This window comes from Microtus pennsylvanicus, chromosome 1, assembly GCF_037038515.1.
Source record: "Microtus pennsylvanicus isolate mMicPen1 chromosome 1, mMicPen1.hap1, whole genome shotgun sequence".
Taxonomy (NCBI): domain Eukaryota; kingdom Metazoa; phylum Chordata; class Mammalia; order Rodentia; family Cricetidae; genus Microtus; species Microtus pennsylvanicus.
The window spans coordinates 122,125,987-122,144,490 of record NC_134579.1 but is presented as its reverse complement, the minus strand read 5'-3'; the positions used below and the strand labels follow the sequence as shown (position 1 = coordinate 122,144,490).

General features: G+C 48.4%; 1 protein-coding gene across 5 annotated transcripts in view; it reads right to left on the bottom strand.

The window, feature by feature from the left end:
- Window positions 1–6,707: 6,707 nt before the first annotated feature.
- Tbx5 (T-box transcription factor 5) overlaps window positions 6,708–18,504 on the bottom strand; it is a 48,576-nt gene continuing 36,779 nt past the window's right edge. For all 5 annotated transcript variants that reach the window (XM_075957612.1, XM_075957626.1, XM_075957635.1 and 2 more), the window contains one exon: window positions 6,708–8,720. In XM_075957612.1, the coding sequence (XP_075813727.1) occupies window positions 8,146–8,720 (575 nt within the window). In that variant the 3' untranslated portion in view covers window positions 6,708–8,145. The remainder of the gene's footprint in view (window positions 8,721–18,504) is intronic.

Here is an 18,504-nt window from a genome sequence, read left to right as displayed (position 1 = left end):
ACGGTACTGGAGCAGGATGCTCAGCCACACTCTGTCTAAATTGAGCCTCTGCTCCCAATTCCACATTGAAGGCAACAACGGAACCCCATGCCAGAGAAAACTTCAAAAAGGGTGAGAGACTGAAAGAGAGTTGGAGCCTTCAGGCCGAATGCAGTCATCGAGAACAAATGAAGCCTTGGCAGGTGTCAGCTGCTGCTGGCTTCCCCATCTTTCAAATGGCTGTCTTTTTTTTTTTTTGCCTTTGTGTTGTTTGTTCTTTTAGACTGGGTACCCCTTTGTGACTCCAGCTGACCTCAGACTCAAGATCCTTCTGCCTTTGCTGCCCCAGTGCTGGGGTTAAAGGATTGAGCCAACACTCCTGGTCTAGTTGTATATATTTTTGAGAGCACCCTCAATGCCCGAGGCAGGAGGTGGGCATCCAAACACATGGCACCCAATGCCACACTGGATTGAGATCTCTTCATGGTCAAAACTGAGGGCTTTGGCTCCATAGATCAACATGCTGGAAGTGTTCCACATCACGGATGAAAAAACGGGCGCTGAGAATGTGACCAGTTGGTTATCCACCTGGCTGACATGTATGAAGCCCTGGGTTCGAATTCTGGCTCTGCTGCATAAACCAGGCATGGTGGCAGACTCCTGTAAGTCCAGCTACTCAGGAGACTGAGGCAGGAAAATCACAAGTTTGAGGCTAGCCTGGGCTACCTAGGAAGACTCTGTCTCTAAAGTGTAATAAGAGGATTGGGGGTAGAACAGTGGGAGAGCATTTGCCTAGCCCTTGGGTTCACTTCCCATGTATGCACACACGTGCACACGCACGCACAAATTTCCCTTTAAAAAGCTATTTTTGCCAACCTTTGATCAACCAAGCCAAGGTCTTTTGGCCAAATGTTGGAGCTGGCAGATCTAACCAAATGAAGTCCATGGAGCTTGGCAGCTGAAACCTGGGGAGGTGCCCTCAGAAATGGGTGCTGTGTGGGGGTGACAGTAGGCAGTGGGGGGCTGACGGAAGAGCAGGTGGACTTCCGTCTCTCTGGGTCCAACTGGTGCCGACTTCTGTTTTTGTTTTTGATGGAGGATGTGGGGGACTCCAGAAGACAAACAGCTTCGTGACCCACTCTTCTTCTGTTCTTGGAAATCCTCAGATCGCCTGGCCCGCCAGGCGAGCCCCAGCTCGAAGCCCAAGAGCTAAACCTAGATATGTCATATATTTATCCAAGGCAGCCATTGGCCAGGAAATGACTATAAAACACACATTTTGAATAAAATGGGAGATTTATGGTGCTTTCGTGAATCTGAGCCGTATCTCTCTGCCTCCCCCAGGCCAAGATCCCCTTAATCACTAACATACCCCCAGCTTGGACGCTCAGTGGGCACAGAATTGCTTCCTTCTGGTTCTGTCCCAGTGAAGGATAAGATGGGGATGGCCCTAGTTTAGCTGACTGTCCGCAAAAGTATCGCTGGTTCATTTGGAACTCCGGTGGGGGCTGGGCTCTCCCCCACTCCTTGGAGGACACAAAAACGAGGGGGGCTTTTATATGGATCTTTGATCACTCAGGACTTGAAAAATTATTTTCCTAGGAGTTTATCTTTAATGTCACAAGGTTAAGGCAGGGGGTGGGGGAGGGGTGGTGGGATTACGGGGATTACTTGCCAAAGACAGCTTCTGTGTGCCAGAAGGTAGAGTAAGGTAGGAGCTGCTACCTTGTCTCAGCCTCAAGCGCTGTCCCCACCCCCATCTGCTCCATCCTCTTTCTTCAACCACCCTCTTCTTATTCAAGGAAAAGAGGCAGATGGCGGAGAAAGTTGGAGAAAGGTATTATTTATAGCTGGGCTTTCAGATGTATATTTCAGATGAAACAACAATTCTGGGGGTGGGAATGGCTGTCCTATGAGTCTCTGCCTCTAGCACTAGGGATGCACCACTATGCTAGGCTGCTATGTGGGAGCTAAGGATGTGAACTCAGGTCCTCACTTGTGAGTGGCAGGCTTTGTAGCTCATCATAGTACATAGATAATGACTAGAATCACCCGTGTTTCTGTGGGTAGTTCCAGCAAAGTCAGTGGGGCTAGGCTTGGGTGGGTTCATTCTTTTCCTTTCTCTCTCTCTCCCTCCCTCCCTCCCTTCCTCTCTCTCTTCCCCCTCTCTCCTCTCTCTCTCCTCTCTCTTTTCTCTTCTCTCTCTCTCTCTCTCTCTCTCTCTCTCTCTCTCTCTCTCTCTCCTCTCTCTCCCTCACACACACACAGGTCATATGACGATAGATACATCCTATGACAGACAGAACCCTGCCCAAGTGGTGGGCTGTGTCCTCTGAGGAGCACATCTGATGTGTGAACAAACAGTTGGGCTGTCCCTACTCCTGCAGAGACCTCCTGGCCCTAGACACCCGCAGTTCTGGAAATGAAAAGGACCAGCATGGAAGGAAAGTTGTCCAAACTGCCTTGGGGAAGGAAGCAAGGTGGTGGCTGTGATGATCCTGGTGATGATGGTGGTGATGGCGAAGGTGGGGCTTGCAATGGTGGTGACAGAGATGATGATGGTAGAGATGGTGACTGTAATAGTGGTGATGGGGATAGTGAGGTGCTCATCATGGTGACTGTACTGGTGATGTTACTGCCGACACTGCCAGTGGTGATGACGGAGACAGCGGTATGATAACGGCAATAAGTATGGTGTTTTCCTCACCCACACTCAGCCTAGATCTACAGTAGAAGATGGTGGGGGTGAATTTCTGAAGAAAAGAGATGAGGAAGAGAAAGGAAGGGAGTAAGAAGCAGTAAGAGCAGCTAGTGACTGCTCTTCTTACCAGCTGGGGCCCAGGCATTTTCTCTATGCTGGGCTTCTGCAGTCTGCGCTCACAGCCCCACTGCCTCCTCACCACAGCCAACTGTCCCTGCCATAATCAATGGAATCTCCCACCCCAAGGACGATCAAATAGAAGGCCACAGAGTTAAGTGGCTTTCCCAAGGCCACGGGGACCGCAAGCGTGAGATAAATAAAATAATTTGGGTCACAAAACAGAGGTAAATGTCTGGTACAGAGTGAGTGAGTGAGTGTGTGAGTGTGAGAGAGAGTGCATGTGTGTATGAGTGAGCATGTGTGTGAGTGTGTGAGAGTATATGTATGTGAGGGTATGTGGGAGTGTGTGTGAGGGGTGTGAAGGGGTGTGAGTGTATGTGAGAGTGTGTGAGGGGTGTGAAGGGGTGGGAGTGTATGTGGGAGTGTGTGTGAGGGGTGTGAAGGGGTGTGAGTGTATGTGGGAGTGTGTGTGAGGGGTGTGAAGGGGTGTGGGTGTATGTGGGAGTGTGTTTGAGGGGTGTGAAGGGGTGTGGGTGTGGGTGTATGTGAGAGTGTGTGTGAGAGGTGTGAAGGGGTGTGAGTGTATGTGAGAGTGTGTGTGAGGGGTGTGAAGGGGTGTGGGTGTATGTGAGAGTGTGTGGGGGGTGTGAAGGGGTGTGAGTGTATGTGAGAGTGTGTGGGGGGTGTGAAGGGGTGGGAGTGTATGTGAGAGTGTGTGTGAGGGGTGTGAAGGGGTGTGAGTGTATGTGGGAGTGTGTGTGAGGGGTGTGAAGGGGTGTGGGTGTATGTGAGAGTGTGTGTGAGGGGTGTGAAGGGGTGTGAGTGTATGTGAGAGTGTGTGTGAGGGGTGTGAAGGGGTGTGAGTGTATGTGGGAGTGTGTTTGAGGGGTGTGAAGGGGTGTGAGTGTATGTGAGAGTGTGTTTGAGGGGTGTGAAGGGGTGTGGGTGTGGGTGTATGTGAGAGTGTGTGTGAGGGGTGTGAAGGGGTGTGGGTGTATGTGGGTCTGTGTGAGGGAGTGTGAAGGGGTGTTTGGGTTTTTTTGATTTATTTATTAATTATGTATACAGTGTTCTGCCTGTGTGTATACCTGCACCCCAGAAGAGGGCACCAGATCTCATTATAGATGGTTGTGAGCCACCATGTGGTTGCTGGGAATTGAACTCAGGACCTCTGGAAGAACAGTCAGTGTTCTTAACCGCTGAGCCATCTCTCCAGCCCTGAAGGGGTGTTTGTATGTGGGGTGTGAAGGGATGAGTGTGTGGGAAGATGTGAGTGTATATGAGTGTATGCACTGTGTTTGTCTGTGTGTGATAGCGTGTGAGTAGTATGTTTGCTAACAAGGAAAATAGAGCTGAGTCCAGGACGACAGGCTCCCTGCACCAAGAGGACCAAATAGCTGCGTGGGGAAGTGGAGACATAAATATCCAGGCATCTCCTTTGTCTCTGAGACAGGACATTCTGTGATTAACAGCTGGCCAGCTGGTGCTGTTGCCCGCTCTGTCACTGATCAGGCCAGCATTGTCACAAGCGAGGATCTCTACCACAGACAAGGCAGTCTTACTGCGTGTCTGCCTATAGGACAAATGCATGTCGCATACATGGCTACCATTATCCACCTGCTTCTCAGCCTCCCACTGCTGTCTTTCTATTGAAATGCTGATTCTGCCAATTGTTTGCTCCCATTTATCACTAGATACAGCTCAAATGCCATACACACAAACAACTCTCTCTTACACACAGAGATACATGTACACTACACGCATACAAACATACATACATACACATGTTCACACTCTACACACACATACATGTTCACCATGTTCACACCACACACATATATACATGTTCAAATTCACACACTTCATACACATACACACACACTTTCGCACACACCACATATACACTCACACACACACATGCACACACATCTTTTCACACACATCACATACATTCACACATTCACACACACCACCACAGACCCTGTTCAGTCCCCTTGTCCTATCCCTCACTGACACTGTGAACTAGGTCCTCACGATTCCCCAACATGACAGTCCATCCACGGAGTCTGAGAATTCTGTCGCTGTGCAGAGACACCATGACCACAGCAACTCTGATAAACATTTCACTGGGGCTGGCTTACAGCTCAGAGGCTTAGTCCACTCTCCTCAAGGTGGGAGACATGGTGGACACGCAAGCAGACACGGTGCTGGAGAAGGAGCTGAGAATTTCACACCCAGATCTGGAAGCAGCAGGAGAGAGAACACTGGATCCAGCTTGGGCTTCTAAAACCCCGAAGTTCAACCGCAGTGACACACCTACTCCAGCAAGGCCACAATTCCCAACAGTGCCACCCCTATGAGCCTGTGGGGACCATTTGCATTCATAAGATTAAGGACCTTTCACCTCATTAAGCTACAAGCACCCAGGAGGACTGAGTTCCCACCACTTCGTTTGTCCCAGCATCCCCAGTACTGACAGTCAGTCTAGGTCAGAGGGAGCTTTCCCTACACAGATTAATAATGCAGCAATGACCTTTGTACCTCTTGACAGACACACAATGAGAAGATGTGAGCATTTGGGTATTACACCCAAGCCCTGCCGGTTCAATGAAAAACTCCACAGTAGCCATGATTGAAGTACAAAGTATGGATGCTGGCTGGAGGTGGAAGCTGGTCACAGACCAGCCACTTTCCCTGCCCAAACAACTCCCCGTCCCCAGCCAGTACTACTTCTCAGCCAATCTGCTGCTTGCTCCATCTGTCATGAGTGACAGATGCACAAATCTGAAATTTCTGACTTTAAAGAAAAAAAATACTGGTTCAGCAGGGTGGTGGTGGTGTACGTACTTAATCCCAGAACTCAGGAGGCAGAGACAGGAGGATCTCTGTGAATTATAAGCCAGCCTAGTATCTATAAAGAGAGTTCCAGGACAGTCAGAACTACATAATAGACAGACCCTAGCTCATACAAAACAATCATCATCATCATCATCATCATCACTGGCTCATAAGTTGTTTGGATGGAGAACCACTCAACACAGCTGACCTAAAAATAGTTCAGGAAAAGACACCTCAGAAAACCCAGGCCAAGGCAGTAGCTACTGTAGGATATACCCACTTTGAGACCAGCTTGTGTTATGGTTTGATTGCGAAACATTACCCACTTCTATTTTGAGTATTTGCTCCTGGCGGGCTTGCCGTCTTGAGAAGCTGTGGCTAGTCAGAAGTAGTGGGTCACTAGGAGGCTTCCTGAACCCCGTGAACTATAGAACTCCCACCTCCACAACATTCTGCTCCAGTCAATGGAGCCAGACAAGCATGGACAGAACCTTCCAGAACCCTGAACAGAAATCAACCCCTTCCTCCCTTACCTTGTTTCTGTCAGACAGTCAGACTGGATTCCTGAAGGTCCTTGGTTCTATTGCCCAGGTAAATTCAGTTTTAAACACATCACACCCCAAGATCCTAATCCTATGAATAATGTATTCCACTCCACCCTGCTTGGGAGCCATGGGTCTGAAATACCCCTAAGGTCAGCAGGACAGAACACATAGCAGGCAAAAGTCAGCCACAAGCATCCCTGCTCCCTCTGCCCAACAGCCATCCCCTTCTTCAGTCCGCAGAAAACAGAGAAACAAATAAAAAACCACGGGTGTCCACGTCTTCTGTATTCTCTTAAGCACATGGTATTTATTAGGCATTAATGGGCACACAAATGTAAGGAACGGTTACTTGATTCTCACCCCCCCCCCCTTAGAGACACAAAAAGACAAAAATCGCATAGGACACTCACGTGCAAACACACTCACTCACTCACTGATTTCCGCATCCTCAACCACACAGATTACCCTGTTCTGTTTATTAGGGTCAGTTAAAAAAAGAAAGAAAGAAAGAAAGAAAGAAAGAAAGAAAGAAAGAAAGAAAGAAAGAAAGAGAAGAAAAGAAAGAAAAGACACAAAACCTTAAAAAAAAAGACCAAGAAAGGGAAACACATTCAAAAGCAAGAGAGAGAGGAAAAAACACAAACGTAGTTTTGAGTACCAATAAAATTAAAAGGTCTTGGTCAGCCCCCAGGCTGGGTTTCCTGTTACTAAATTAGAATTCCTATTTATAAATAAATAGTACCAGTAAAATATTACATCTGAGAAACCCTACAATAATGTAGTACTTACACACTTTTTTTTAATACTGTTTTTCGACTTTTGATTCGTGTGGTTTGTGTCCCAGGTGATTGGCGCTGGGGCAGTTTCTTGCAGGCGGAGGCACCGGTAATATGGCTTCCTCTCCTTCAGCACTTGGAGCTGGTTAGCTTTGTGTGCCTCCTATTCGCCACAGGGGCGGTTTGAGTCAGCCTGGGGCTGACTTCCTGGTTGTCTTCTTTGCTTTGCTTTTTAACCATGAAGTATACTTATTCTCGCTTTTTTCCCCTCTCCTACATCTTGGAAACGGGGTGCTTGTCCCCCTGATCTGAATCCCAGTTCTGTTCCCCTCTATCACCAGGGCTCTTTCAGTTTGTGGAAGCAAGATTTCCAGCCGAGAAGTCATAGGCCCCATTCTAGCCACAGACGGAGAGACCTGGAGCTGGGGAAAAGACGCTGAAAGGCAAGACGGCAGATGAAGTCCGACGTCCTGACTCCATCCGCTCAGTAGAAGGCAACTTTGAATGCCATGAAGCTGGGGAGGGCAGGTCAAAACCGAAAGGGGGGGGAAAAAAGCAAAACCCAATCCAAAAGCTAGCAGGTACCTCTGGGACCTTCGTAGACATCTCACGTGACGGAGGTAGGTATTTTCGTTAGAGGACGGTGTCTGAATGTACATCTTAGCTCGTTTATTGGAGGGAAGCCCCAAAAGGAATTGTTTTGAGACATATTTGTCTCTGCTCTCCCTCCATTAAGGGACTGGGTCCCAGTAAGAAAATTCAAAGAAAAAAATATATTATTATTTATTATATAACAAAGTCAACATTAACACCAAGACACAGAATGTCTCTCACTGTGCACTGGGGTCAAACACTCAATGTGGCAGTGTGTTCTAGAACCCAAAAGAAACAATCGGGGAACGCGGCTGGGGCGCTGTGGGTGCACCTGGCTGATGGAGGTTGTCGGGGTGGGACTAGTCTCTTTTTCTGTTTTGTAGGTTTTGAAGCAAAAAAACGACAGAGCCACAGTTTCGGAATGGTGACTTCACTGATCAGATCAGTGGCCGTGGGAGCCTCAGGAACAGAGGTGACAAGAGGTCACATGAGTTTCTCATCTGTGGGGTTCTCATTGCTACTGTCCCTCATCTCTCTCTCTTTTCCTCTCCTCTCTCTCTCTCGCCCCTCCCTCTCTGGCAAAAGTCTTCCTTTAACTATTCTCACTCCACTCTGGCACCATGCCAACGCCGTGTACCGAGTGATACTGGTGTGGGGACAGGGTCCTGGGCACGCCGTGAGAGTAGAGGAACTCAGGGGGCTGCAGGCCCCCTGGAGACTGAAGGCCAGTCTGAGGCCCGCATTGCCTGACCACAGGCTGATGCGCCACTGACGTCTGGTGCTGGAACATTCCCTCGCCGAGCTGAGGAGACCCATGGTTGGCCATGCCAGCTAGCCGAGGGACCAGGGGCCCGGAAGTAAAATGAGCGGAGAAGTGCTGATAAGGTAGGCGGTCCATGGGCTGCACCGTGGTGACCGTGCAGCTGCTGTAGGACGGCATGCTGGGCCACGTGTTACAGCTGATGTCCTCCAAGCTGGGCACGGGCTCGCTGGGTGGAGCGGAGCTGGCGTACATGCAGGCCTGCCTTTGGGCCGACTCAGTCCTGTAAGAGGCACTCAGGCCCTGCTGCTGGGGATAGCCCGGGCGGTAGAAGGCATCCTCCTCGCTGGGGGATGTCTCCATGTACGGTTTCTTATAGGGGTGCTCAGTGCTGGAGCATTCTTCATCTGCAAAGACCGGAAAGAAATTAGCCACCCCATACCACAGCGGAGACCAGAGATAGCCACTGGGCCCAACACTAGGGGCTGTCAACTCCAACCTCCATTCTGACCAAAAAAAAAAAAGTGGAGCATCATGGCCATAGGGTTGGGGCTGTGACTTTTAAGTCAAAATCTTGACCTTGCACTAAGTTAATTTCTGAATCTACAAAATGTAACGAAGTCCTCTATAGCACTTCCTACAGAGAGGAACACTGAGAATTAAATGAGAAAATGTGTCCACTAAGCAATCCAGAGCCTGGTACACAGAAAAGTTCCACAAAGCATATCATCACCATCATCATCATCATCATCACCATCAACACCATCACCATCATCATCACCATCATTATCATCATCATCATCATCTCCAGCCTTATTATTAATGATAACATTAGTAGTACCATTGTTTCCCCCTCTTGTCCATTATCTCATCCGTCCTCTATCACCCCAAACCCGGTATAAGTGCAGAGATAATAGAAACAACAGAAGTACCAGAAACAGCAATAACAACAAATACACACGATGCTGACAATGCCCGGCCGTGTTCTAACCACTTCCCACAAGATGACCCACTCAATCCTCACAGCAACCTTATGAGGTGGGCTAGTAGTCCTGTTTCATATGTGAGAGAAAAGGAACGGAGAGGGTAAGAAGCTTGCCCAAGGCCTGACACCGTGGCTGATAATGGTGGCTTTGTGAGTAGTGATCTGCTTATCTCACTATAAAGTGTCTGCTCATCAATGTCACACTGCGTGAAGGAAACAATAAACATCCCATGCAATGGATAGGTAGATGGATGATGGATTGACAGGTGAGTCAATGGGGTGGGTGAATGGTGGATAGATGCAAGGGTAGATTGACGATGGATGGATAGATGATGGGTGGGTGGGGGATGGATGGATGGATGGATGGGTAGACGGATGGATAGATGTGTGGATGGATGGATGGATGGATGGGTAGATGGATGGATGGATGGGTGGGTGGGTGGATGGATGGATAGATGGATGGGTGGGTGATGTATGTATGGGTGGATAGATGGATGGATAGATGTATGGATGGATGGGTAACGGATGGATGTATGGGTAGGTGGGTGGATGGATGATGGATGGATAGATGATGGGTGGGTGGGTGATGGATGGATGGGTGGATGGATGAATGTAATTTTGAACAAATCCCCTTTACTAGTTGTTGAGTCAATATCAATCCCTGTGTCTCTGTGTCTTGTGGACTGGATCATATCCCTCTTCTGTGCAATACTTAGTCTCGGAACAGGGTAATGGAGATAATTTCATCTCCAGAAGAGTCTCCATTAGGCACTTTGGGACTGTTGGCCCTCTTGGGAGCTAACCAATGTGCTTGCATGGGTCATTTCCTAGAAGAATTCCCAGAAAAAGAATGTTTTGAAAATGTATGCACACACAGTTTTCCACAACTTTCGGGGTGCCAAAAACTTACTAAGACCCAGACCCCAGGCTAAGAGCCCTCAACACATAATCATTTGATTCTTCTCTTAGTGTGTTGCCAGGAGGGTGGTGGGGTAGGGGAAGTGGAAAGGGGGAGTCCACCCCCCAACTACCATCTCATCACTTCTGATGCAGGTTAGTGATGCAGACCTCACTTGATAATAAGATTAAATTGAGGAGAGAAAAGAGGAATGGATTTGGTGAAAACATATCACATGTATGCAATCCAAAACTCAACAAAGAAGAAGAAGAAGAAGAAGAAGAAGAAGAAGAAGAAGAAGAAGAAGAAGAAGAAGAAGAAGAAGAAGAAGAAGAAGAAGAAGAAGAAGAAGAAGAAAATGCAAATCGCTAGTCCCCTGATAATTTAAAGAACGTCTCTCATAACCAGGACAAGACGGCACATCATTGTCATGGAAGACCTGGTCTCTAGCCGCTGCCAGCTGCTCCCTGCAGGGAGGCCATACCTGAAGGTATCTGCCAAGTTGTCACTTCAAACATGCCCATTCCCTGGGGCAGATCTGACCCTCCTGATTGGACATTATCAATTTTCATCTCCTGATCTCTTTCTGATCAACATATGCTGACAAATAACTTATGAAGCTGGGAATGCAGTCCAGTGGCAGAGTTCTTGCTCCAGATTTGATCATGTATGGTGTGTGTGTGTGTGTGTGTGTGTGTGTAAGAAATGAGGAGGGTAGGAAAAGAAGGGTGAGAAGTCAAAGGGTCTGTGTCAAGAAAGTAAACTCCATCAGCCCCTTCTGGGAGCCAGAGCCATCTACCATCATAGTTAACATGTGCACTGTGGTTGAGTTTAGCTTATCTGAACATTTGTTTATGTCTATGTGTTTTGATACAAGGCCTCACTCTGTAGCCCAGGCTGGCCTAGAACTTGCAATCCTCCTACCTCGGCTTCCTGAGTGCTAATCCTCTCTGAGTTTCTCACTTGTAAATGGGGACAGGTGTCTCAGAGCCTGGAGGCCTGGTCAGCACCCAGCAGACTATGGCTATCCCACATAGGTGGCATTGAGTCACTGTGGATACTGAGTCCCTGGAGGATGTGAAGATACAGTCACTGTGAGTCACACAGAGGGGACAGGGTGGCCTTCAGCCCATGTTCTTCAGGGTCAGACACCAGGGGTGCAGCCCACCTTTGGGAGTCAGAAGTGTTTTTGTGATGTGGGCTAACTTAACCTTGGTCTCCTCTGTCTGATTTAGAGGATATCGTACTTCAGGCTCCAGGTAGATTGTGTCTTTGGGGGTTTGTCATGAAGGTATAGGCTTGTGTGTATGCTGTAGGCTTGTCTGGGGTGGGCTCAATCAGTGACAATTGTTTTGTTACCGAAAGGAGGGAGAGAGGGAGGAAGGGAGGAAGGGAAGGAAGGAAGGAGAAGGGGGAAGGGAAAGAGAGCAAAGGGAAAGGAAGGATGGGGAGGGGAGGAAACCATGGCTGTCTTTGAGAAGTACAATTGTCTTGGTCATGATCTTTCTTGCACGGTCAGCAGTCATGGAGCTAGATGTTAGCCTAAACGCCACGAGGAAGAAACTACTCACGACGCACCTACGATGTGACTCCACTCTGTCTTACAAAGCCCTTCAACATGTCTGTCTTTGCTACCATTTCTCATAGCAGGAAGTGAACCTCAGAGAAGTGACAGGGACAGAAATCAAAGCGGGTGCTGACTTCCTGCGCCTATGACGCCCTGTTTCTTTGCTCTCCACCTTTCTGAGGGTCGATGCCATTCATCTGGCAACCCAGCGGGTATTGCCTGAGCTCTGCCAAGTGCCAGGCAGTGTACCAGGTGTTTTGACTGGAGCTATGACCCAGGCAGACATATGTCGGAGGGAACAGTGACTAAAGAAAAGCTAACTATCTTGTCACTCAGAGCAAGGACTGGGGTATAAAGTAAGCATCCATTTGCCGGCACAGCCCATGGGTTGGTTTATTAAACAGCCCTTCCAATGGATAGATAAGTGTAGATCTGGCTTCAGCCACACAGCACAAGTCACTGTGTTCCCCAGGTGATGCCAGCAGGCAGCTTGGAAGCCTCCCTGTGCAGTGTGGCTTGTGCCTGCCTCTCGGCATTGTACGTTTATTTTTAGCTAGACATTTGCAACACATCTGGGAACCATAGGGTGCCCAAACATTGGTACCAAAAAAAAAAATTCAAAACATCCCCCCCCCAAGGAAACTCTTGCAGTCACTTCTGCAGGTGTTCTGTGTACACAATGCCAACCACGCAGATGTTTGAAGACATCCAGATGTTTTGCAATGTTTACTTAAGAAAAAAAACTTTTAACTAGCTAAGGCTTTTGGACTCTTGACATTGCCACCTTTGGCTCATTTTCATGCCTGCTGCCTCCTCTCTAGATTCCTTCCTCCCAATCTTCCTTCAGCCCACCAGACCTTAAACCCAAAGATCTCACTGTTGCCGGCTGGGCTCATAGCTTTGGATTTTTTATTATTATTATTAACAAGGGCGTTCCCCCTTTCAATAACAGAAAGTACAGCTGCAGGGTACCCTTGGCAAGAGAAAAAGAAAGGCAAAAAGGAACCATTTTTAAGTTTTTGATCCCTTCCAGATTCATTACAAGTTTAAAAGGGGGTGGGACGGGGAGGAAGAATAATAAGAAAAAGGTCGGAACACAGTTTGGAAAATCGTAAAATTATGCATTCCAGTCTTTAAGACCCAAAAAGATCTGGTGCAGAATGCTCAGGAAAACTCCCAACCCGGGTTCCTGCTGAACACAGGACCTGAGGATTCTCAAGTCTTCCCAGGCGTCATCACACTGTAAAGGAATTCTACCGCAGGGTCCAGGCTTCAGGTCAGGTCAAAGCACTGCATGCAGTCTCAGTGTGTGTCCAGGGCGAAGACCTGCTTTCATTCTTTTTATTGTTTGGGTCGAGCTTAGCTTCCCTGGCGGTGGAAAAAGCCGTAAGCAGATGTCAAGTGTTCTAATGGGACTAGTCGAGGACCTGAGGATTCTGCTTCTGAGCACACGCAGCAAGAATGCTCAAGGACACTTGCAACCCTGCGAATCCAGCTAATTCTTTTGAGTAACAGGGAAGTTCTTCCTGAATCTGACCACCCAATACAGTATAGTACTGCAGGAAGCCCTGCTCTTTTAATATTTTCTAGAGACATGCTTTTGTTTGTTTGTTTGTTTGTTTGTTTGGGGGGGTTGTTGTTTTAATCGGGGATAAAATGGTTTTGGTGATGAGCTCAGAATCCTGACTTTAAAGCAGAGTCCTGACTCCAAGGCTTATGCTTCAAGTAGCCATGGATGGAGACCTGAACTGCTCTAAGCTCAGTCCCTGACTGTTCATGGGGGCAATCCCCAAACGCCTCGTTAGGTTTAATTAAGGAAATACCAAGTGTGGCCTCCTGTCTGTCTGCCTTACACAGCAGTCAGCTCAGTACTTGAAGTAGGAAATCTCTTCCCTCAAACCTTATCCATCTGCATAAGCCACGTCTCCTCCCTTTCTCTAATTTTCTCTATTAGCATACTAGGCAGATGGTGCTCTGAAGGTCACCCAATACTCAGAGGAATTTGGGTGGATTCCAGAGCTGGAAGCTTCCCAGGGCCACTTTTCAAGTCACTGATCCCATTGAGCAAATATGGTCACAGTTCCCAAGTGGGTCATATCCCTTGCTGGCTGAGTTAACGCAAGGAAATGTTGTGGCGTCTCCACAGACAGAGACCTTGGAACCCAGCTCATAGAACTCTCGGCTGAGGGATCTGCAGGTAGTCAGAAGATGGCTTCATTCAGACCTTCTGAGTCACAAAAAAGTGAGGATGGGTGACCCTGGACTTTCTGCTATTAATGTAACTCAATAGGGTCAGCCAACACCTTACATGGATGGATGGATGGATGGATGGATGGATGGATGGATGGATGGATGGATGGATGGATGGATGAATAGGTTGGTGGGTGGACTAATAGATGGGTGGATGGATGAATGACTAAATAGATAAATGGATAGATGGATGGATAGATGGAGAAATAAATGAATGGATGATAGATTTTGAATATATATGACCCAAACTCTCAGTACTTGAGTTAAAATGGAGACCTTGGGATGGCATCATGGGTAGATCTCAAGTAAAAACAAAACCACCTTGACTCAGAACCTAAGCCACTACAATGAGTTTACCCACTGGCTTCATGCCTGTCTCCCCACAAGAATACATGTTTCATGAGAACAGATCTCTCTCCAGTCTGCTTTCTGTTTACAGGGCCCAGTGTACACCACGTTCTCAGTAAGTACGCCTTTGACTTCTCCCCAGTTCTGCCTTTCATCACTCATCATCAGTCATATTACCTTAGAATTTGATATTGGTGCACAGGACAGAGGAAGGAGGACTGGGCATTTCTCCAGCTCAGGCTGCCCTGAACAAATCACTTACGGGAAAACACTGAAGCTCTAAAAACTTTTAAAAACACACAACATCAGGTTGGCATGAAGGCTCAGCCCGTAAACGCACCTGCTGAAAAGCCTGGCAACCTGAATTTGATTCCTGAGACCGCAGGAGGTAAGGCTGGAAGCAACTCCTGCAAGCTGTCCTCTGAACTCTACACACTTACCGTGGTAAATGTGCACCCATGCACATTTACACACATGTGCGTGCACACAAAACAAACACATGTAAAATCTTTACAAACCTCATAGCATGGGAAACAAGTAGGCCCTCCTCATCTCTCCTGTGGCCTTCCCTTTGATAGCCAGTGCTGTGAATGCCTTTGCTACATCTTAATTTGGGTCGGTTTGCTTGCTAATGAGAGCATGGTGAGAGTCAGGGTACAGGGAAAGAAAGACGAGTGCTCTCTCCGATCTTCAGATCCTGGATTTGATGGAGTGGCATTGATAAAAGACCTTCCCAGCTTTTATGACTCCATCCATTGAGAGAGATAGGCTGGAGACAGCCGTGTCCAAACACAAGGATAGGCTCCTGGCCTGTGGGGCTCTTTGACATTGCATGGGCCTGGCTCCTGAGCTGGCTGGAAGGCGGACAGACAATGAGGGGAAGTCAGATAGCAGGGCCAGGCTGGGGCCAGGGGGGAAACCACCCACAGAGTTATCTCTCCTAGGGAGTCCCAAACTGGAAGGAAGCCTCCCTGATTCGTTTATCACCTCACACCGTGGGGACCGATGATGAATTGCCTTCTGACCCCATTGGCTTCCCTGTCACCCAAAGCTCCTTTGGGGGTTGGGAGCATAGAAGGTGGCAAGGAAGGCAGAAGTTTCTGGGAAGACCAGAGGCTTTCTGTGGAGTATATACTGCACTCCCTAGTACCCCAGCTCCACTGGCTTCACTGGGGATGCCGGGCCAGGCCTCTCACTGACTAAGAGACTTTGGGAAAATATCTCCATCTCTCTGAGCTTTAGTGTCCAATCTGAAGGGACAGAGTAGGGGGACACATTTTCACATTCTTATCTCTAGTCCAAGGTTCTGGTTCCACTCACTTCTCCAGCTCTGAGCCACCATGGCAGGCCTCACAACCTACAGTCACCCCTCAACAGGTGTCTGGTGTCATTCCTGTCTCCTCCTATCACAGCCAAGTGATGCTGCCAAACACAACATTTAACCAGGACAGTTGCAGGCTGCTGACCCCCTGACGGCCTCCCATGCCTGTTCAGATAGCACTTGAGTCTATAATAGAAATGGCTTAGGAGACACCCAATTGGCCCTGCCTCTCTCTCCAGTCTTCTCCTTTGCTCTGGGCACCCATGCTCCAACCTTCTCCAGAGAGGGTGGACACCCACACCCTCCCTTACCCTTCTCCTAGCTGCCTTCCACTCTCCCTGATCCCACGCCCCATCTGTTTTTCCAGCTTGATATCCGTTAGCAATCTGAAGCTGTGTGTGTGGCATTCATGTTTGCATGTATGAGGGACACGTGTAGACCCTCATATGTAAAGGTCAGGGGACAGCCTGGGCTGCTGCTTCAGGTGCTCAGCTATGCCGGTAGCGGGCCAGGCACTTCCCAAGTATTCTCTCGTCTCATGCCCTCATCCACCTAACTCACCATTAGAGGTACTCCCAGTCCCGAAAAGTGAACAATTTGCCCAGGGTAACCTGGTTGCAAGTCGACAGCAGTTGCAACCCTTTCTGCAACAGGCAGACCCTTGCTTCAGCTCACTATGGTGATTCTAAGTGCATCTAAGCAGAGAGGTTGACTCTGGCATTTTTGCAGCCTTCCCAGCACCACATCCATGCAGAAGGCGTGGCTAAGGGCTCTGCTGTGAGTATTGACCCCAAACGGGCTTTGATTCTTCTCAATCTTCTTTCTAGCCTCTCTTCTCTTTAGGTCTGGCATTAATTTAATCAACAGAGCTCCCTAACGCAAACCTGCTGAGTTCTCTATCGTTATGTATGACCAAGTCTCCACGGCAGTCTCCCTCTGGAGATGACATTTTGAGAGTGTGCTTGGTGGTAACACCGACAAGAGTGTGCTGCTAAGAGACACAGGGTATCGGTGTGCAAACCAGACTTAGCTTCCAATTCCACCTTCATGAACCACTGGCCAGCCAGGTGAAGTGGAGTTTGCCTGCAATCTCAGTACTTGGGAAGCTGATACAGGCAACTGAGGTTGGTTCAAAGCCAACCTGGGCTACGTAGTGAGTCTGAGCCCAGCCTGGGATACACAGTGAGTTTCAGACCAACCTGAGCTATATACGAAGTTTGACCTTCTCTTAAAAGAAAAAAAAAAACTCACCAGCCCTTTTCTGTGCCTCAGTTTACCACCTTTAAGTAGAGGTCCCCGTACCTACATTGGGAGAAGACTTACTCAGAGACCGAGACAAGTGAGGACCTTTTTAGCCATCACATCAGACAGGATGTTTGAACAGGAACTCCTCCTTGGATACTCTTTCCCTCTCTGCAAGCCGAGAGAACAGACAAGCTTGCCGCATCTGGTATCCAGCCCACTCGAGGGTGGATGTGTGGGGAGCCAGGCTGGGGGCTGTTGGGGTGACATTGTTCAGGCCTCGGAAATTCAAGGAGTTTGAAGGGTTTGGGGTCCATCTGGAAGTCAGGCATCAGCCCCAGGCAAGGACCAACGCCAGCACATCTATCCTTTCCGAATGCCAGGATGGGGCAGCCTGGGCTAGTCACTCAGAACATGTTTTCTTCCTCCGGGAAGCCCAGCTCCTGAGAATTCTACTACAACTTTTACAGAAGTAGCTTTGCTGGCGGTGCCTGAGGACAGTGGCTTAACTAAAGGTCCAGAAACAGGTCACTGCACTTCTGCTGGCGCCCAATAGGCACTGGTGGGGAGAGTAGTAACAGGCCAGACTATGACTTAGGTGTTTTAGAACAAAACATTTGCCATTGACGGAGCCCACCCCAGACAAGCACACAACATATGCACACACCTACTGTTCCTTCACATCAAACCCCAAAAGACACATAACACCAGGGCCTCTTCTAAATCAGAGGAGACCAAGGTTAAGTTAGCCCACATCACAAAAACACTTCCGACTCCCAAAGGTGGGGCCGCACCCCTGGTGTCTGACCCTGAAGAACATGGGCTGAAGGCCACCCTGTCCCCTCTGTGTGACTCACAGTGACTGTATCTTCACATCCTCCAGGGACTCAGTATCCACAGTGACTCCATGCCACCTATGTGGGATAGCCATAGTCTGCTGGGTGCTGACCAGGCCTCCACAGCTCTGGGAAGCCTGTCCCCATTTACAAGTGAGAAACCCAGAGAGGATTAGCACTCAGGAAGCCGAGGCAGGAGGATTGCAAGTTCTAGGCCAGCCTGGGCTACAGAGTGAGGCCTTGTATCAAAACACATAGACACAAACAAATGTTCAGATAAGCTAAACTCAACCACAGTGCACATGTTAACTATGATGGTAGATGGCTCTGGCTCCCAGAAGGGGCTGATGGAGTTTACTTTCTTGACACAAACTCCTTGGCTCGGACAGCTTAGGGAAAAGTCATCAATTTCTCACTTGATAAGGGAACTATGGCATGCCTGAGACACCTTACTGCACGGATGTAAAGACTCTGTGTATGTGTGTGGGAGAGGGGTGTAAATGATAGAGAGAGGGTGTGTGTGAGAGAGGGGAGGTATATGTGTGCTGTTTGTATGGTATGTGTTATGTGTGTGCAACGTGTATGATGTGTGCGTCTTTGTATTAGTATGCATGTCTGTGTATATATATTAGGTAAATATTGCGTATTTCTGTGCATGTGTATGTGCGTGTATGCACATGCTATACACACACACGCACATGCATACTTTATAAAGCAGATCTAGACATTTTCCATCTTCCTCAA